Consider the following 22,470-nt stretch of genomic DNA (forward strand, 5'->3'; position numbering starts at 1 on the left):
TCTTTTATGTTCCCAGTTTACATTATATCAATACCTTCTATTAATCTCCCTTGCCCACTAATGTGATATACACACACACACATACATGTCTATTAATATATAAAATGGTAATTCAATGAAAAGCATCTTAAACTAAAACTAATTTAAATAGTTGATCCAGGATTTCAAACATACATTAATACATTAATTTAAATAGACAATTAGAGCAATTTTCCCTCCAGTGCAGGATTGCATCACTCTTCCTTATCTCACTCCTGGATCTGGCACCTAGATAATATACTTTAGCCATCAGAAAGCCTTAATTCATTGATTTTTTCATTTGGATGATAATATGTCCATTTTCAATTAATGAAAAGGCACTTATTAAGTGCTTTTTTGTGTAGGGAAATGTTGGACACTCTATGGATCAATTTAAATAAACTAAGCCATAGCTCACCCTTAAAATTTCGCACTGAACATTAGGGCAAATAGATAGAAAGGACATTCGAGAGGGCAAATTTAAAAGAAACGATACATAACAAAATGAGTCAAATTAAAACATAAGTGCTATACCTATTGATCAGAGTAGTATAGCTAGGTAAGGACAAAGCAAAGGGAGTTTTCTACAGGGTTTTCTGTGTGATAGATACTGATTCATGGCAAGGTAGAATTTCAGGAACTACTTGTATGAGGAAGGAGTTGTGAAATTCAGTAATCTGCTTTGAGGAAAATGTTAGTCATTGCATTTTGGTGGCAAAAAGGTACAGAAATGGGTTTAAGGTATAAAGATGAGTTTGATTTGATGTGAATGTGTATTAGGACAATTATTAGAAATACATATATGTTAATTAATGTTTCTTGACTCTGGCTATATATGAAAATCATCTGAGGTACTTTTAAAAAGTATTAATGCCTACCCCATTCTCACCCTGGGACCTATTAGACCAGAATCACTGGAAAATTGATTTTTGTGGAGGGAGAAAAGGCTCCCACGTGATTTCAGTGTGCAGTCAGGGTTGAAGATCATTGAGCTGCTTCCATGTTTAATACTCTCAAGATACAAATGTGTTCTATATATTTTTAGGTAAGAGTGAATCTCATCTACCTGAAGCTGACGTTTCATTTTTGAAGCTAATTTCCTGTTGGAGAGACCAGTCTGTTCAGGTATGATAACAGTTCATTTCGTGAAGTTATTGGAAGAGTTCCTTGCTGCTACATTCCCTTCATATTCCCCTCTACCTGAGAATATACGTAAGTAGGCACTCTTGTGTTTTCTTTCAGGGTATTTCATTTAATAGGACTGATACAGAGACTAACAATGAGGGAAAAGTGGAAAAGAACATTCAGGGATGCACCAAGTTAGGGACATGAACAGAGGGGGCTGGTGAAGAGGTGTTTATGGTGTCATAGGTAACATAGGGCCCACTGAGGCAAGTGTTTATTATTTGATTTCAATATTAGATGGAAAGGTCCCTAGGCTTGTGAATTTGATAGGTATGATTGGAGATCATTTTTTATCCTTTTCATTTGTGAGCTGATTTAGAGACCTCGTTTACTCAATGTCCAATTTAAGTCTTTTCCTTATTTCAAGGATTGTTTGTGTATGTGTAGATAGCTTTGTACATTATACAATAAATATCTGTGCATTGATTAGATGAATATGAACTGGAACTTTATTCTTCATGGGCCAAATAAATGTCACATTTGCAAGACAAGCATAGCAATAACGCCAATTACAAATGGTTATTTTTGGTGACAAGAAAACAAAGAAGGTCGATTCAGAACAGATTGTGGGGGTTGATACTATGCAACCAAATAACACAGTTGGGATGGTCATGAAAACCATGGCCTACATGATTTACCCCTAGTCTAACCTCTTTCCTCATCATTCTCCCTGGTTCTCACTAGCCACACAGATCTGCTTATTATATCCAGAACTCACGAAGCTCATTTCCACCTCAGGACCTTACTGTTCTCTCAGACTGGAATTCTCATTTTTTCGCATTCATCATTTGGATCTTTGATTAGAAGCCAATTCCCCAGAGAAGTCTTCCCTTATCATTCCATCTAATATTGTCACTGTACCCTGTCTCTCCCCACTGCTCCAGTCACTGTCACAGCATCCATTTTTATTTTCTTTGTTAGGCTTGCTTTTAATGGAGAAATTGCCATTTGTTTTTTGCTTGCTTATTTTCTGTCTTTTCACTGTTATAGAAGCTTGCTGAGAGCAGGGACTTTGCCTGTCTCACTCACTGCTTTCACTAATGCACAGAAAAGCAGAAGCGACAGCAGCCAGTCAATAAATATTTAGTGAATGTCTGGATAGCTATGAAAAAACCTCTGTGTTAATCAAATAAACATCAGTATATGTTGACTTTACCAGCAGATTTGCTAGCACCCTAAGAGAGTCTCTATTAAAGGTGGAATTTTTTTTTTTCCCCAGTAGCCAAAGAATTTCTCAGTGGAGAAAAAAATTCTTAGGGAAAAAAGAATTCAGCAGAACATTTATTCTGAATTGCTCCAATTAAAGATCTTTTGTAGTTGTCCGTTTGACCATCAAATAAATTTTAATGTAGTTTGGACATATTTAGACTAATGGACCTTAAGGTTCTATGATTCTATGACCTTGTTAAAATGCTGGCAGCAGGACAAATATTACCAGAGCATTTATTACTCACTCTGTATGAAGTTTAAGCTTCAAAGTTCTCTCATTTCTGCCACTAACCTGATAAATGATTCTGGAAGATAGGTTTAATTTGATTATTTATTTTTCTCATTTGTAAAGCAGAAATGAGGCTTCCCAGGTGACACTAGTGGTAAAGAATCTGCCTGTCAATGTAGGAAATGTAAGAGATTCGGGTTTGATCTCTGGGTTGGGAAGATCCCCTGGAGAAGAAAATGGTGACCCACTCCAGTATTCTTGCCTGGGAAATCCCATGGACAGAGGGGCCTGGCAGGCTACAGTCCACGGGGTCGCAAAGAGTTGGACATGACTGACCATCTGAGCACAGGACAGATGCTACAGAAATGAGAATTCCTGGGTCCTTCAGGAAAAACAGAGGCTGTTGCAATATACATATAAATGCTTCAATAACCAATCCTCAAATTCCTCATAAAGGTGTTCATTTAAGCAATTAAACATGTTAATTTGAACCTGCTTTTTAATGTATTTTAAGAACACTGGCAATGGTAATGATTTTGTAAAACAGAGCAAAATCCTACTTCAGAAATTGAAGGGGGTATTTTTAAGGAAATAAGTAAGGACGAGTTAATTTTGCAGATGAAAGAGTTTGCAGATCGTCTCTTTTGTTTCTCACACATGAAATATACCCAACATAGAAATAAATGCTGGAGAAGCAACGGTGAGTTTTGGGGTTGCTAACTTGCACATTTCTGAAGCAACACTAAAGTTCTTTGGATTTTATAATCTTACACTGTTAGGTGAAACTGTGAAATCCAGGCCACCAGAGAGAAGTATTGTTTTTTCCAGGAAATGATGAAACGACATGAAAGGCTAGTATGAGTCTGACTGTTGGGAAAATGCTTTTATACCAGAAAGTCTGGACATTGAAACCACACGCAGGCTACAGGGGCTCTTATGAGTCTTCATAATGCTCTGTACTATTTTACAATACTTTGCTATTTCAAGGTATTAGCAGAAAACCATTAAAAAAATTTAGCTTGCTATGGCACAGTAATACTTCCAGCTAATAAGTATATGGTCCAGATGTGGCTCTCTTTTCTCAGTCAATGGATTTTCAAACTTCATTTTAAATCTGCACATTCCTTTATAAATTGTAATGCTTCGTGTATCTGTCTTTTCAGGAAAAACTATATATGCATTTAGGAGACAGCTTTATTGCATTGTGCTTTCAATTCCGGTTCATTATTTTCATTAAAAAGCTATATAATATCTATAGATTATATATTTGTTGGGAAAAATTCTATGTATACTACCTATCTACAAAATTTATCTACTGTATTTACATGCTAGAGAGACTTAAATATTGATAGTCAGAAACTATCATTAAATTTTACCTTCCATCATGTATATTTTTAAAGTACACAAAATCTATTTCAACTTTATTTGCATGATTTTAGTGTTCAGTGTTAGTTTGGGGAAGGAAATGGCAACCCACTCCAATGTTCTTGCCTGGAGAATCCCAGGGACGGGGGAGCCTGGTGGGAGGCCATCTATGGGGTCACACAGAGCTGGACACGACTGAAGCGATTTAGCAGCAGTAAAGCAGCAGTGTTCAGTGTATAACAGACACTGTAGCATTATTATATGCTTATATAAATTGTACCATGTCTCTGAGTATTGATCTCACACTGAGCACAAAATGTATATTTTGAATTTGCTTCCAACTGGCTATGTGCCATTCTGTATTCACTTTTTAAGTTCTGTGGCTCTGATTGTCCTGCTCATTGCAGTAAATATGTTTTATCCTGCTGTTTCCACTTCATCTTGTTTTTTAATGATACTCGTATTAATTATTCCTGCAGTATATATTTATAGTGACATACATGTTAAAAAGTTCCAAAATTTAACAATTATAAAATATGGTCAATCTAATAATTAGACATATTGACTGAAGTTCCATAAACCTCTGTATATTTTTAAGAAAGAATATTGATCCAGGTTGTTATAGAATATTATATCTGGTAGATAGAGGACATGCTAAATCACAGTAAATCACAGTCATGAGAGGGCATCCATAATCCTATGGGAGCATATGGCCAATCGGCCCATTCCGAGGGACAGACCATAGACTGGATGTACTACAGGTCCAAGGGTATCCTCCAATATCTTCCTGATTTTTATATGTAGAAACAGAAGCAAGTTCCATACAGCTTTCTGTGATTGAAAGCTCTCATCTTAACCTCTCTCAGCATCACATACTGTTGTTTTGGGGTTTGGGCTTTTTTTTTTAATCAAAGGATAATTGCTTTACAGAATTTTGCTGTTTTCTGCCAAATAGCAACATGAGTCAGCCAAAGGTATACATATGTCCCCTAAAGTCCCAGAGAAGTACATAACTTGTCAAAAGTCGCATTTGTAATAACTGTCATCGTCAGAACATAAACTTGGACATTCTCATTTCAGATTGATATCTCTTTCTCTTTATACCATACCACTCATATCTTGGAGGCAGTGCTATCAAATAAAATGTGTGATAACATTAAAATGACATAAATTCAATGATGTAAAATTATCCATGAATAATTAATACAGGTTGTCCCCTCATAATATCTATATGATAAGTGTGGTTTTCTTATTGTGATCTAAAATACTATGTTAGTAGATATCATAGCTAATAGTTAATATATGTTTCAGCATATAGTAGTTAATAAGTCATCAGTACCATAATGTGTAGAATTTTATGTTGTATTCATGGTATGCAACAGCTTTCCCAGTGTTGAGTATCTCATCACAAATATGCATGGTTAAGGATTAGGTACCTTTATTGTAACAGGCAGTACTACGATGTTAATGGATCTGGTGTGCAGTAGTAAAATCACATCATTCATGAGCCTTTTTGCCACAACCCAAACAAGCATCTGAGTGGCCAAGAATAGGGGGATAATCAGTGATCAGGAAACTACTCTGATACTTTCTGGATGTTCCCTCTATTTAAAACTCTAGAATAGAGTTTAGAATAGAGTTTCTTCTGCTCCTGCTGTTTACTGAGCATCTGCCATCAGCATAAACTCTCTGAGTGTCCCTGGAGCCTAAAGGTCTCACAAGATTGCTGTTATTGTTTAGTTGCTAAGTCATGTCTGACTCTTTGTGACACCATGAACTGTACCACTCCAGGCTTCCCTGTCTTTCACTATCTCCCGGAGCTTGCTCAAATTCATGTCCATTGAGTCAGTGATGCTATCCACCCATCCCATCCTCTGTCTCCCCCTTCTCCTCCCGCCTTCAATCTTTCCCAGCATCAGGGTCTTTTCCAATGAGTCAGCTCTTCGCATTAGGTGGCCAAAGTATTAGAATTTCTGGTTCAGCATCACTCCTTCCAATGAATATTCAGGGTTGATTTCCTTTAAGATTGATATCCTTGCTGTCCAAGGGACTCTTAAGAGTCTTCTACAGCACCACAATTTGAAAGCATTAATTCTTCAGCACTCAGACTTCTGTATACAACTACTGGAAACACGATAGCTTTGACTCTACAGACTTTGTCAGCAGAGTGATGTGTCTGTTTTTTAATATGCTATCTAGGTTTGTCATAGTTTTCCTTCCACAGAGCAAGTTTCTTTTAATTTCATGACTGCAGTCACTGTCTGCTGTAATTTTGGAGCCCAAGAAGATAAAATCTGTCACTTTTTCCACTTTGTTCCCATCTATTTGCCATGAGTGATGAGACCGAATGGCATGATCTTAGTTTTTTGAATGTTGAGTTTTAAGCCCGCTTTTTCACTCTTCTCTTTGACCCTCATTAAGACATTCTTTAGTTCCTCTTTGCTTTCTGCCATTAGAGTGGTATCATCTGCATATCTGAGATTGTTTATATTTCTTGATTCCAGCTTATGATTCATCCAGCCTGGCATTTCACATGATGTACTCTGCATGTAAGTTAAATAAGCAGCATGACAATATACAGCGTTGGCATATATATTCCTTTTCCAATTTTGAACCAGTCTGTTGTGCCATGTCCAGTTCTAACTGTTGCTTCTTGACCTGCACACTGGGTTCTCAGGAGACAGGTACAATACCAATCCACTTTACCACCACTGGATACCTCATGATAAATATTCCCCTTCCCTCTCCCCTCAACTGTGGTTCTTGACTGGCTATGTACAATAACTGGAAGGCAGGCTTTGCAGTATTTTAAGCCACATGAAACTATTTACACATATACACAGTTTAGAGATTTATTATTAAAGTTTTGTCTTTAATTTTCTGTATTTTTTAAATCAAGTATGTTAAATTGTACTTGGCATTCAGAAACTAAACTTGTCTTTAAGAACAATGTGATATATTCAAATTTTGTTTTCTGGTGAAAATGAAAATATTTTATGAGGAAGAATGGAGAATGCCTTTAAATTTTCCTTTTATACTCTCTTGAGCTTTTTTTTTTTTAAAAAAAAAAAAAAGAACAGTATGATGACATGGATGCTAGTTTCCAGTAACTACACTTCAGTTGTTTCAGATAGTAATTCTGGTGGAATGGAGCATTATAATTTATATGAGACATTCAAATAAAAATTCCAGGCTTGGAGGTTTATATAAGACCCCGAGCATTTGTGGACACTAAAAATAATTCAATTTAAAAAATTAATTTTACAGGTAACTGAAGCAATACAAGCTGTTCTTTTGGCAGAAGTTCAGAAGCACATGAAGACTTTAAGAAAGACACCAGTCAACAGTGAACTAGAGTCTGTGGCAAAGAATGGTGACTATGAGATGATGCAGATGCTGCCAAAGATCGAATGGGCCAAGGAGCCTGAGTTACAGTGCACTACGGACACTTTTCCGCTGCAAAGTAAGTGCAAAATTTATTGGCAAGCTCTTTCATCAGAACTTTTTCTACTCCTCAGAGCATGTTGAGAATATGAGTTCACAATAAATCATTTCTGCAAAAGCCAAGCTAAGTGCCCTGTTTCTGACCTATTCTGCAATCAATTTCCTCATAATTGTCAAGTTTCTAATTCTAAATTATAATTAATAAATATTTTACAAAACAAAATTTATGTTCTTTATTTAAATGTTTTAAAGTTAAGACAGTAAAAATGAAAACAGAAGTAACAATAATACCTTAATGGGACATATATTATAAGAATACTCTGCTAATAACGGGTCCTAAATTTGTGTTCATTTGATAACATGATAATAGCCATGTGCTATTTTGTGGGGGGGGGGAATAAGAAATGAAATAGAAATTAAAAGTAAACTGTTCTATAGTTGGACCACTTGATTCATTCTGTAACCAGTTTTATCACTGTAACCTTATAATCACAGTGTTTATGGTTTTGACTAGAAAGTGAGTCTAAATTTCTGCTGTATAATGTTATCTGACTTTTTAGCCTGTTATCTGTGACTTAAAAATGAAAATTAAAAAATAGTAAAATTAAGCAAAACTTTGATTTTCAACTTTGTTAGTAAGCTTTTGATGAAAAAATAAACATATAATATTATTATATATATTTCTCAGGAAAACATGTTACAAGTTTACATGTTTCAGATTGTTAAAAAATTTTAGATACTTCTTTTAGCTCTTTAAAAGAGATTTTATTTGGGACTCAGAAATGTTGCTAAATTTAAAATGTTAAATCTTAAAACAGATATTATTCTTAAAAATGCATTATATTTATTTCTTATTATTATTTTTATAAGATTACTGATTAGAGAGCACTATACAGTGAAAGAGGTTATGTAGCAGAAAAAGGCTTTTTCAAAGAAGACCAAAGATCAAAATAGATGGACTATTTCCTAGTACCAAGAAAGTCACTGAGGCTGGTAAATTCAGATAGTAATTTGTTAAAACTCAGTGGTGATTTCAAGTCACTTGTTTTTTTTGTTGTAAAGAAATTAGCTTTAATTATCTGGCAAATTTACTCGCTTTAAGGCCTTCCTGTTTGTTCATGTCACATAATTGTATTTGTATTACACCTTTCAAACAAGAAGCAGAAAAATTCCTTTTTAAATTAATTCCACTGACTACATTTGTGTTCTTGATTCATTTGGAGAGACACCTGTAGTGTCTCTCCAAAGGTAGCTAGTGTCATTCATCACGTGATAATTCTCACTTGGTGGTATTTCTGTTACTTATCTCTAGTGTCTAATTTATCCATTGGCCCATAAGCCTCATTTCTTGGCAGGCTATCAAGGTGAAATTTTTATGAGTTTTGCCATCACATGGCTTACTCATTATTTGAAGTTTCACCAGATTGGGGCCTCTGGTGAAACTTCATAATTGAGAATTATTAATTCTATGGAACTGAATCTTACTGTACTAAAGAATCTAGATCTTAATAAATATTGTCTATCTTTATCATTATTGAGTGATCCTTTAGAAAATTTAGGATTAGCTGTGATAAGAATTGGAACACAAAAATATTAAAACTACTTGATATATGTTGGTGGATTAAATTTAGAATATTTTATTTAAAATAAGTATAATATTTTCACAAATAATAAGTATATATTGTCCTGGGAAATAGTCCTTATATGAAAATATTAACTCCAATTGCAAGTATATAGAAAGCAAGTAACAAGCATTGAAGAGAAAAATTTGCAAGTAATAGTATATTGGATACTAACATTGCCATTTTTCCCCTTTTGGAAAAAATAAACAAAACTAATTTAAAAACTATTCAGAGGAACTAAGTATAATTACAGGAAAAGCTTTAGATCTTTACTAGTGGTATACACTACACTACTTGATGGAATTTTTAAAAATAAATAACTAAAAAGCTATTTTATTTATCTCAGACATCCTGATTCAAAGGTTAAGAGGATAATATAGGTGGTATTCACCAAATATGATTATACCTCAAATTTTATAGGCAGATTTACTTAGCTTCAGTGTGACTGCAACATATCATTTTATCAAATATTCTTATGATAAATGGTTTATATTGTTTAATTTTATCAGGTCCTTGCTCATTTTTCCTCTATGAGTTTCCCATTCCCCCTACTTGTTTTTGTTTGTTTTTCTATTTTTGTTTATTCTTTCTTGGTTCCTTTCTTGCATTTTATTTGTAAATCATTTCAAAAGTAACATGAATTTTTTGTATAGATACTCATAAACTTCTTTTATGTTTGGCTTATTAGTGCTGTGGTAATATGACAATAATATTAATAGATCATAAGGAAAATAATATTAACAGCAACAGTTATTGCACTCTTACTATGTTCTAACAGCTGAAAAGAACGACTATCTGAGGAAGAGAGATTTCCATGGTGCTACCTAGGCTTTTCCTGACATAAGCCTCTATCAATACTTAGGTTAACATACTAATTATGTATCTTTCTCATACACATAGAAATAAATAGTATTTGGAAAAAAGTTCATCACCATACTGGGTATCTTGAATGCCGCTAGTAGTGTATCTCTTGCACTTTGAGACATGCTTCCTATTATTATTTCATTTTTTAAATGAATAAACTGGACTTAAAGAAGGTATATGACTTGTCCACAGTCACCAAATTACTAAAAACAAGGAAACAATTCTAGATACTCTCTTAAGCACTCATTTCATCCAGTAAGCTGCATTTTCCACACTTGCAGCATGAAGGAAATTTGCTCTAAATCAGCTTGATCTGAAAATTGAATAATTTATTGAGTGATTTTCTTAGATTTTTATGCCTCTCTCATAAATCATACTTTCTATTAACAAAGAAAATGCAGACTGTTCAGTCGTTGCCATCGCAGCCCTCATAAAGAAAATCACCAGGTTTCTTGAAAGGTTTGTACACGAGATGGAACTCAGGAAAATGAGAATGGAAGCACAATGTGCCTTTGCACTTTATTATTTTGTATCTTATTTTTCAGTGTTTTCACTTGTTACGTTTCACAGCTTATATTTTATTTGAGGTCTTAATATTTGTGAATCAGTGTTTTATAGGAGATCTGTGAATTTTATCTGAGTTTACAGTTTTATAGCGATCTACTGAATCTACTTGAATCTCTTTAATAAGAAATTGTATAATTAGCACTCACATTTGAGGTTAAGATTTAATACTTTAAAAAACAGCAATGGTTTCTATTATTAAAAAGCCTTAGAAAGCTATTTCCCTTGACTTTCTAAAAAATGTTATTTGGATCAGTTTAAGCAAGTACTCTGAATTGTTTCATTAAATAAATTGGTTGAAATAGAAATGGAGGCTTTGTAGATAAAACTGTCAGCATGGAATTACTGGCTGAATTTAAATTCATGTTAAACTGTGTGGTTGTGAAGATGATACATCAAATAAGAGTATTGCAAGTAATCTTTATAATTTGCATTATTTTCAAAGTCTTATCTGCAAAGTTAAATAATGAAAATGTGCTCTTTAAGTAAAACCATTATTTTATAGTAAATCAAGGTATATTTAACAGAAAAGTTTTGTGATCCTGGTGGCCATCAGTAGAAGAACTGGCATAGGACAGTTTTCATCTGCTTGTTGAATATCTCAGAAGGAAATCTGTCTAGGTGTAGAAAGGCTTTGAAATATAGTATCTGACTACCTCACAGGGAAACTCTTACCTGATATTGTTAGTTATGGGAAATACATCTTCCTTTTCCTTTGAGGCCTTCAGGTGGAGAAGGCCAATGCATTCTTAAAGGCACAGAAGTAATTTAGAAAAAATCTGTGTAAGGCAAGTGAGCAAGGAGCAGAGAAGTAATGGGGGATCATCATAGAATGCCTTTTGTGTATCAGACTGAGGTCTTAAGCTTTCTCTCTGAGATGGGAGAACAGACAATAGGCACATATTTTAATGGAATCTCACTGCCTAAAGTTCAGGGCCACGAGCAGAAGCTGGGAGACCAGTTGGGAGGCCATATAATGCTAATCCAAATTATGGCAGCTTGGAACAAATATGGTGGCTTGGTTGGAGAAGGTGAAAGTGATCAGATTTTGAATGTATATACAGGTGCTGTGCTCAATTGCTCAGTTATGTCTGACTCTTTGCAACCTCATAGACTGTAGCCTGCCAGGCCGCCAGGCTCTTCTGTCCATGGGATTTTCCAAGCAAGAATACTGAAGTGGCTTGCCAAAGTATTTGCTGATGAAATGGATATGGAGGAGTGAAATAATCAAAATCTATACTTGCATTTTTTTCAACAAAAATATCCTTGATCCATAGATTGACCTTGGTAAGCTGATTTGATTCCTATGTTGGGTAGTGCAGTATCTCATAGGATATTCTGGGTAGAGAATGGAAGATTCACTTCCCAGAAGGCTGCCTCTCCTATCTTCAGTTTCAAGTGTCCCTGCTCAGATGACCTACTGATTTTATTTTCTAGCATTAACTAAAGTAACTCTCAGATAATAAGCAAAAGTTTCTAGCCAAGAAACTATGATTGAAGATAATTCTAATGATGCAATCTTAAGCAAAAAAGGTGTAAATGGCACTGTTGTGTATATGTGTGTGTTAATGTTCTGCTTTTGAAATTCTTATTTTCGTGTATATTTTAGAATGGACTTAATGTTGATATACTAATAAGATGTATATTATTTATAAACAAACATACATGTACTGGTAATGCATGCATCAGAGTTCTTTGTATTTTCTGCAAGAAAGTATCCCAACCACAGCCTTTGGGTGGACTCAGTTCAGTTCAGTTCAGTTGCTCAGTCATGTCCGACTCTTTGTGACCCCATGAATCCCAGCACGCCAGGCCTCCCTGCCCATCACCATCTCCCGGAGTTCACTCAGACTCACGTCCATCGAGTCCGTGATGCCATCCAGCCATCTCATCCTCTGTCGTCCCCTTCTCCTCCTGCCCCCAGTCCCTCCCAGCATCAGAGTCTTTTCCAATGAGTCAACTCTTCACATGAGGTGGCCAAAGTACTGGAGTTTCAGCTTCAGCATCATTCCATCCAAAGAACACCCAGGGTTCATCTCCTTCAGAATGGACTGGTTGGATCTCCTTGCAGTCCAAGGGACTCTCAAGAGGCTTCTCCAACACCACAGTTCTAAAGGATCAATTCTTTGGCGCTCAGCCTTCTTCACAGTCCAACTCTCACATCCATACGTGACCACAGGAAAAACCATAGCCTTGACTAGACAGACCTTAGTCGGCAAAGTAATGTCTCTGCTTTTGAATATACTATCTAGGCTGGTCATAACTTTTCTTCCAAGGAGTAAGCGTCTTTTAATTTCATGGCTGCAGTCACCATCTGCAGTGATTCTGGAGCCCAAAACAATAAAGTCTGACACTGTTTCCACTGTTTCCCCATCTATTTCCCATGAAGTGATGGGACCACATGCCATGATCTTCGTTTTCTGAATGTTGAGCTTTAGGCCACCTTTTTCCCTCTCCTCTTTCACTTTCATCAAGAGGCTTTTCAGCTCCTCTTCACTTTCTGCCATAAGGGTGGTGTCATCTGCATATCTGAGGTTATTGATATTTCTCCTGGCAATCTTGATTCCAGTTTGTGTTTCTTCCAGTCCAGCGTTTCTCATGATGTACTCTGCATATAAGTTAAATAAGCAGGGTGACAATATACAGCCTTGACGTACTCCTTTTCCTATTTGGAACCAGTCTGTTGTTCCATGTCCAGTTCTAACTGTTGCTTCCTGACCTGCATACAGATTTCTCAAGAGGCAGGTCAGGTGGTCTGGTATTCAGCAAACTAAAATGGACTGGAATGGGTAAATTTAACTCAGATGACCGTTATATCTACTACTGTGGGCAGGAATCCCTCAGAAGAAATGGAGTCGCCATCATGGTCAACAAAAGAGTCCGAAATGCAGTACTTGGATGCAGTCTCATAAATGACAGAATAATCTCTGTTCGTCTCCAAGGCAAACCATTCAATATCACAGTTATCCAAGTCTATGCCCCAGCCAGTAATGCTGAAGAAGCTGAAGTTGAACAGTTTTATGAAGAACTACAAGACCTTTTAGAACTAACACCCAAAAAAGATGTCCTTTTCATTATAGGGAACTGGAATGCAAAATTAGGAAGTCAAGAAACACCTGGAGTAACGGGCAAATTTGGCCTTGGAATGCGGAATGAAGCAGGGCAAAGACTAATAGAGTTTTACCAAGAAAATGCACTGGGTGGACTCAGAAGGCAGCTATGACAAGCTTTTGGTTATGAAGGGATGGTAACTTGATATTCTGTACTGCATACTGTGCTAGCTCCAAAACTTTGAATACATCTTTATGCATTACTCCTCTATGCTTCTGTGTACTGATCCATGAATTGGTGATACACAGAGAACAAATTGGAAATCCCCAGTCGAAGACCATAGTATATCAGATGCTATGGGTGAGTTTGCAGGAACACATCAAAGCAGTACCTAACCCAGATTTGAGGTCAAGAAGACTTCTTTGAAGAAGAGATGCCTAATGCAAGACTTGAAAGATGAACATAATTTAGCCAAGCAAAAAAAGCTGGAGTAGGAGAAGGCAGCTGTTTCAAAGACCACTTATACCCTTTTCTTTCTCCCAAGAATTATCTGATCCATACATGCATAAATGTGAACCTGAACATTAAAGAGAAACCAATACATCCTTAATTTCTTCTCTGGAGAGCATGTGCCCTTTTTGAATCTCATTGTGCCAATGCCTTCCTCTCCTAATTAAAGTGAAAGTGAACTCACTCAGTTATGTCCGACTCTTTGTGACTCCATGGACTGTAGCCTACCAGGCTCCTCCATCGATGGGATTTTCCAGGCAAGAATACTGGAGTGGGTTGCCATTTCCTTCTCCAGAAGATCTTCCTGACCCAGGGAATGAACCCAGGTCTCCTGCATTTTAGGCAGACGCTTTACCATCTGAGCCACCAGGGAATTCTCAGTCCTCTAGAATAGCAATGATAGTGATAGTGATGATAATAATAACATCTAACACCGATATGGCTTAGTATGTTCTAAGTGCCTCATGTACCTTAAATCATTTGATTCAGGCAACAGTTCTATGGGGATAGGTAGTATTGTTATTACTTTATTGATGAGAAACTAGATACAGAGAGGTAACTTTCCCAAAGTCTATCTGAACAAGCAACAGAACCAAGAGTTAAACCCAGGCATCAGAATCTGGGTTCTTCATTACTCTCTGGCATTGCTTTCCAATTAAACACTCTTTTCCTTTCAGTTCAGTTCAGTCGCTCAGTCGTGTCCAACTCTTTGCGACCCCATGAATCGCAGCATGCCAGGCCTCCCTGTCCATCACCAACTCTCGGAGTTCACTCAGACTCATGTCCATCGAGTCAGTGATGCCATCCAGCCATCTTATCCTCTGTCATCTCCTTCTCCTCCTGCCCCCAATCCCTCCCAGCATCAGAGTCTTTTACTATTTCTTAATTCATTAATATTTACAATGTGTCTCCTATATGACGGTTACAGAGATAGGTATTGCCCAGGTCGAGGATCACAAGGCTGCAGAACCACAAACATTTGGTATAACAACAGAGGAAATGCTCTCTTGAATCAACTAATGAGCAAATATCAAATAACTAATTTCTATTAACCTTTGGATGAGATACTATAAGCTATTTCACAAAAGATGCACTTAACATTAAATAGCTTTGTTTGGAATATACATTTACATAAGTTTTAGTGGTTACAATGGAGACAGCAATGGCACCCCACTCCAGTACTCTTGACTGGAAAATTCCATGGGCAGAGGAGCCTGGTGGGCTGCAATCCATGGGGTCGCAAAGAGTCGGACACGACTGAGCGACTTCACTTTCACTTTTCACTTTCATGCATTGGAGAAGGAAATGGCAACCCACTCCAGTGTTCTTGCCTGGAGAATCCCAGGGACAGGGGACCCTGGTAGGCTGCTATCTATGGGGTCGCACAGAGTTGGACACGACTGAAGTGACTTAGCAGCAGCAGCAGTGGTTACAAATTAGAAGGTTTTATGCTTGGGAACTGGAAATGCCAACTGGTAAATAATAGATATGAAAAAGATTTGGCATATACATATTAGTCAAAAGGTTGGCAGTATGAGAGAAAGAGGAAATATAAATTTTCATTTTTATAGATTAATTCAAATTATATAATAGACAATTGTATTTAAATATCAAGATATTCATGTTGAATGATGAGGAGTTTGCATATGATAAGCAAATAATTTAGCTAGGGTACATTACATACCTTTCAAAAAACACTGTTGTCATTTGGGTTTAACATATGTTCTGTCTTATTTTTTGCTTCTTGCAAAATAGATGGGGAATTTTTATCATTTCCCTTTCTCCCTATATAAATCCTGAACTTCTCCACTGTTTCTTCCCTCTCTGAATCATCTTTAAGATTGCATCGCCTCAGAAAGACTGATAGAGTTCACTGCTCTTTTTACCAAAGTAGTTTCATCTTTCACAGAGATTGAGATTGATGATTTTCATCTTGGCATATGAAGAACTAGAGTGTTGCATCATCCTTTTTCCTCATGAGCAATCAGAATGCCAACCTGGCCCAGACAGTAGCATCAAGGAATTGAGTTAAATATTTCCTTGGTGACAGTTGTGCGAGCACCAATTTATCGATTATTGTCTGCATGCCCATTTAAATTTATTGACAAAGGAAAAGTGATCTAGATTCTGTCCCTGAAATCAATGTATTTTACACTATTGTTCTCCAAACTGAGACTGGCCTCCCAACACTGACCTCTCAAGGACGAGGTCGGGTCTATTTATCTTTTTTCCTCCCATCACCTGGGAGGGTCCTTCACCTAGTAGCTGGTAATAAGTGATTATTGAGAGGATGGATGAATGGATGGACCACAGAATCTTTAGCTCCTACTAAAGATTCAGCCAATTTCTAATTAGTAATAGAAAAAGAAGACAAGAAAAGTCAGCTGATTGCTTTCCTGTAGCGGCCAGATATAGCCTGAATACACACACGAAATCATTTTCTAAGCATCATCACCCCAGGATTATGTGTGTGCACATGGAAAGCTCACAAAAAATTAAAAATAAGACACATGAATGAATCTCACTTGTAACCATTCCAAAGCTTCTTTCCTAATGGTTGATTATTTAGCTCTTCATTACTCATTTTGTCATGACCGGGTTTCAATCTGATGTTTTTAGAGAGCCTGGAGACTTGCTTGAAACTCGTCTTCTTATTCTTCATTCAGCTACAGCTTCTCTGTGGAAGTATTTAAGGAGCTGCTGTGTCAAACACTATTTCTTCAGTGTTTGGATTCATGTCCTGGGTTCTGACTCATCTGTCTCTTCTTGAATTTCTGGTTCATTTGTGATCTCTTGTAGCCAACAGCTCTCTAAGCTAGAGTTCTGCTTACAACCTGACTCATTTGGATCAGCCTCCTCCCTGTTGACTCCATTTCTACCTCTGAGCCTGGCACCTTGTGTGATATTAGTTTCTATCTTAAATGCAATGCCATTAGTCAATATGCATATGCATTCCTAGTTCTGGAAACAGTTTTGATACAACTAAATTCCCTGAGAGAAAAAGCAGGGATTTAGTCAGTTTTGTATTCTCAACAGAGAGTACAGTGTCTAGCACACAGCAAGGCAACTGTTAGAGAAATGGTGGTTCAAGGAAAAATTATCCATATGTTCTTATGTCATTCAGTTCAGTTGCTCAGTTGTGTCCAGCTCTTTGAGACCCCATGGACTGCCGCACACCAGACTTCCTTGTCCATCACCAACTCCCAGAGTTTGCTTTCCATCATATTGGTTATGCCATCTAACCATCTAATCCTCTGTTGTCCCTTTCTCCTCCTGTATTCAGTCTTTCCCAGCATCAGGGTCTTTTCCAATGAGTCAGTTATTTGCTTTCTTTATAGTCCAATTCTCACATCCATACATGACTACTAGAAAAACAATAGCCTTGATTAGATGGACCTTTGTTGGCAAAGTAATGTCTCTGCTTTTGAATATGCTGTCTAGGTTGGTCATAGTTTTTCTTCCAAGGAGTAAGCGTCTTTTAATTTCATTGCTGTAGTCATCATCTGCCGTGATTTCAGAGCCCAAGAAAATAAAGTCTGTCTCATGTCATTGGAGTATCCCATTCCATCAGAATGTCATTCACCTTGCTGACAGCACCCTTATTTTACCATTTTAACTTGTCAATATATCTGTCCAATTTTCAGCCTTAGAACAATTTTAATAACTTGTTGGCCAGGAGAAATATCAATAACGTCAGATATGCAGATGACACCACCCTTATGGCAGAAAGTGAAGAGGAACTAAAAAGCCTCTTGATGAAAGTGAAAGAGGAGAGTGAAAAAGTTGGCTTAAAGCTCAACATTCAGAAAACGAAGATCATGGCATCTGGTCCCATCACTTCATGGGAAATAGATGAGGAAACAGTGGAAACAGTGTCAGACTTTATTTTGGGGGGGCTCCAAAATCACTGCATATGGTGATTGCAGCCATGAAATTAAAAGATGCTTACTCCTTGGAAGAAAAGTTATGACCAACCTAGATAGCATATTCAAAAGCAGAGACATTACTTTGCCGACTAAGGTCCGTCTAGTCAAGGCTATGGTTTTTCCAGTAGTCATGTATGGATGTGAGAGTTGGATTGTGAAAAAGGCTGAGTGCCGAAGAATTGATGCTTTTGAACTGTGGTGTTGGAGAAGACTCTTGAGAGTCCCTTGGACTGCAAGGAGATCCAACTAGTCCTTTCTGAAGGAGATCAGCCCTGGGTGTTCTTTGGAAGGAATGATGCTAAAGCTGAAGCTCCAGTACTTTGGCCACCTCATGTGAAGAGTTGACTCATTGGAAAAGACTCTGATGCTGGGAGGGATTGGGGGCAGGAGGAGAAGGGGACGACAGAGGATGAGATGGCTGGATGGCATCACGGACTCGATGGACGTGAGTCTGAGTGAACTCCGGGAGTTGGTGATGGGCAGGGAGGCCTGGTGTGCTGCCATTCATGGGGTCACAAAGAGTCAGATACGACTGAGTGACTGAACTGAACTGAACTGAAACATTTCTTATTAACCGTTTACTATGTCTAAGGTTCAATGTAAGGTCCTACAAATCTTTTATTTGATGATTTCATACATTTCTTGCATATACTTCTAAATAGTTTATATCATTTGGCACTCTAATTTCTTGTTTATTCACCTTTCTTTCCCACCTCTCTGAACTCCTTGAGGGCAAAGTTTGGAATTTATTCATCTTGTGCTTCTAGCAGGTAATGTACTATGTGCCTCCTGATGGGTGCTCATTAAAGTGTGTTGCCTACATAAGTGAGGAATGATAAATGACAGTGACAGACATGTATCAAAGAACTGTGGTATAAGAATGGAAGAAATGCTAAATAATATGCTAATAGTCTATAGGTGGGAAGGGAATAGAAAAGATCATTATAGGGACAGTGATGGTTTTCTTCTAAAATGTTAATCTGGAGGCATTTTTTAAAAGTTTATTTTTCTTAGTTCAGGGGCAAACTAAATATCTGTCTAGAGAGTTACCAGGAAAAATTAACGCCAATAGATGTCTGAAGGCAAAAAACAAGGCAACCCAGGAGAATAAGCCACAGGAAATGAAGACAGCTAATTCAAAGAAGAGTTGTTACTTTTTTTCCTTTTACCTGATACAGATGATCATGGGCCCTTTATTCCTATCTATGCAGGAGTGCCTGTCATCCAGCCAGGCAGCCCTGCTAATCTGGGCCAATATAAAAGTTCCCCTTAGTAACTGAATATACATAAGAATACGGTAACTGTGAACAAGCTTCCAGCCTTTTGGTCAGAATTAAGTTGGTCTTAAATTTTAGAAACTTTAAGTGTGGTGTTTCTCAACTCTTTTCAGTCCTAGAATGGACTGAAATATTAACAATTTCTAATATTCCCTTTCTAATTCTAAAATGAAATTCATAAGTAATAAAACCTACCTCACAAATAATTTATACACAATTTAAAGGGTTCATAATAAAAATATGTCAATAGGTAAAAGCTTGGGCATGACCATACTAAAAGATACAATAAAATGCTGACTGGGAAACATTTCATTGCTGAAATGACAGCTGCAGACGCAGGCCTGCGCAGGCATGGTGGTGCTGTCAGTGACACTGATGTCCAGATGGATTTGGGTTAGTATCCTTCCTAGAAAACTGAAGGTACAGTCAAAGCTTTGAAAGATCCCTATGTGTAAAAGAAAGTTAGTTACTGGACTCAAGAAATTATAAGCAGGGCTTTCCCTTCTGTGAACGTCTAATGGAAAACTTGAAAGCCATGTGAAACACCAGGATAATTTTTTCATTGTGAAGGACCATCCTGAGCACTGCAGGACATCTGCCCTTTCTTATTCCTGCCCACTAAATGCCAGTGAGTATTTTCACCTTTTCCAAAATCATTGGGGAAAGCAAAGGTGCCTTGCCTCAGCAGTTTCCAAAGTCTTCCTCCAGGGGGCAGTACCAACCCTGCTGACAACCAAAGCCTTCAGACAGGGATTCTATACATTCTGAGGCCTTTCTTTGTTTCTGTCCTTTGCTCTTTTGAAAATGCAAAGGGAGATAAGGGAATTAAGAACCCCCAACTAACTCAAGAAGTTCTTTCCTTAGCTCCTCCGTGTTTGCTCCTTTCTTTGCACTTTACCCATGTTGTTTCTTCATTGGTCATAGTTCTTCCAAGGACATGTAACAAATCATCAGATTGCAGTTCCGTCTCCTTCATTAGATAAAGAACTTCTTACTCTGTCCTTTCACTTTCGTCTTTGTGTCCTCAAAGCCTGGCAGTGGATCTGGCATAGAATCAATGTTGTTGGATGATTAAAGGAAGAGGGCATGCTACTGACTACTAAGCATTCTCCAAGGAAGTCATTTTTAAAAAGACCAAAATTTATAATTGAAATTAAATGATTATTTTACAGTAGAGAATAAACATAGCACATCTTAAAATTAAAGATTAGGTAACCTATCTCCTAATATGTCAGTTGAGCAAAGCTGGAAATGAGAATAATGGATGGAAAGTGATACACAGGTTCATTTAAATGCTGGGAACATAATTCCAAAAGTTTGGCTTAGAACACACTAATTTTTGATATATCTTTTTTATATTAATTTTTATTGGCATATAGCTGATTTATGATGTGTTAGTTTCTGCTGTATAGCAGAGTGAATCAAAGTGAATCAGCTATATGTATACATATATCCCCTCTCTTTTGGATTTCCTTCCCATTTATTTAGGTCACAACAGAGCAATGAGTAGAGTTTTCTGGGCTATACAGTAGGTTCTCACTAGTCGTCTATTTTATACATAGTAGTGTATATATGTCCATCCCAATATCCCAATTCATCCTACCGTACATTCCCCCAGTATCCATACATCCATCCTCTACATCTGTGTCTCCATTTCTCCTTTGCAAATAAGTACATCTGCATCATTTTTTTTAGATTCCACATATAAGTGATATTGATACATCTTATCTTTAAAATCCAATATCCCATTGGTACTTAAAGTATATTAAAGAATTTTCTGAGAAGTTTATAACACCATGAAAATAGACAAGGTGTATCCCTTGGCATCTGCACAAGAATAGGAAATAACCAATCTGATCAGTCATCCATCTGGTAGGTCCATACATCCATCTATTCACTCTACTTCTTTGAATATGTTATAGGTTAGATACTCTGTTTTCCAACCTCTCTACCAGGAATCTGAGAAGAATATGATGTGATTTCTATTTCCAAAAGGCAGAGTCCTATAAACATAACAAGGCCACAGTGTGGTATAAGATAGAAAGCTCACACTGCTGTGGAAGCATGGAGAGCCATTTGCCCATTTGCCTTGGGCTGATTTTTAGAGGCTTCACACAGGAGTAAATATTCATGTTTGCTTTGGAGGTAATGGTGTGGCAAACATGGAAAGATGCACTTTTTAGATCACTCTACATGAGAGGACGATTTGCCCAGATGTGAGGAGTATGGCCAACTGACAGCTGTTGGTACATCCAGGATTCATCCCTGAATTGGAGCAAAGGTCATACTCTTCCTGAGACAATGACTGAGCAAGGTGGTGGTACAAGGGGCTAGCTATTCCTCATTCAGACAGACCTCCTCTGGTGACCAGTTTTGTCCTGGAGTTTCCACTGGGTTGATAAAGGCTGAAGCATTTGTGTAGTAACCAGAGAGCTCCTTACCCAACTCTCTCCTTGCCCTTTTTCTTTCACGCATGTTACTCTCTAGTAAGCCTTTTGCATTTCTAATGCCATCCTTACATGTGTTTTTGGGAGGACCCAACTGCCTCCCATGGGAAAGAGTCTGGTGTAAGAAGGGTATTTCAGGCAAAAGGAGTAACCTGAGGACAGACACAGAGGTATACAATGTGGCCTGGTCAGTAAATAGGGATAAATTTGATGTGGGTAGGGAATAGGAAATGAGGATGCTTCAGTCTAGATGCAGAAGGTGAGACACCTAGAATGTAAAGGATCTGGCAATGGACTTTTTCTTGAAAGAAAAAGGGAGCCATTATAAACTATTTTAAGAGAAGTGAGGCATTTCCAGTGCAAAGTAGACAGTGAATAGAGCAGGGGATGCAAAGAATCTTTGTGTCCAAATTTTGTCAGTCTCTCTGTTCAGTATTTATTTGCAAAGCAATACTTCTTTTTCTTACTTTTTCAAATCACTTCTTCATAAAACTAGGTTATTTAGATGGAACATTCGTGCTTCATGTCTCACATAAAGAAAGAAAGTGTGCCTACATTACATAGAGGAGAGAAATTTTATCTCCCTGCTTTTAGACCAGATAACAGTGAATGTCCTTCAGGATCATCAGAATCCAGGTCATATTTGTGACACCTTCAATGTTGCTGTTCTTGGGGCTAATTTGAAGTTATTTCTCTTCCTTTATATTTGCTCACTATCTGAATCCCCTACCCTTTCTGAGTCAGTTCTTAAATGTTTTC

General features: G+C 37.2%; 1 protein-coding gene across 1 annotated transcript in view; it reads left to right on the forward strand.

Annotated features, from left to right (window-relative positions):
- Positions 1-22,470, forward strand: part of WDR72 (WD repeat domain 72) — a 222,441-nt gene that overhangs the window by 135,911 nt on the left and 64,060 nt on the right. Inside the window, exons 17-18 of the mRNA XM_069596477.1 lie at positions 1,064-1,143; positions 7,274-7,469. Coding sequence (XP_069452578.1) covers positions 1,064-1,143; positions 7,274-7,469 — 276 coding nt within the window. The remainder of the gene's footprint in view (positions 1-1,063; positions 1,144-7,273; positions 7,470-22,470) is intronic.

The sequence above is a fragment of the Ovis canadensis genome, chromosome 7, assembly GCF_042477335.2.
Source record: "Ovis canadensis isolate MfBH-ARS-UI-01 breed Bighorn chromosome 7, ARS-UI_OviCan_v2, whole genome shotgun sequence".
Lineage (NCBI taxonomy): Eukaryota > Metazoa > Chordata > Mammalia > Artiodactyla > Bovidae > Ovis > Ovis canadensis.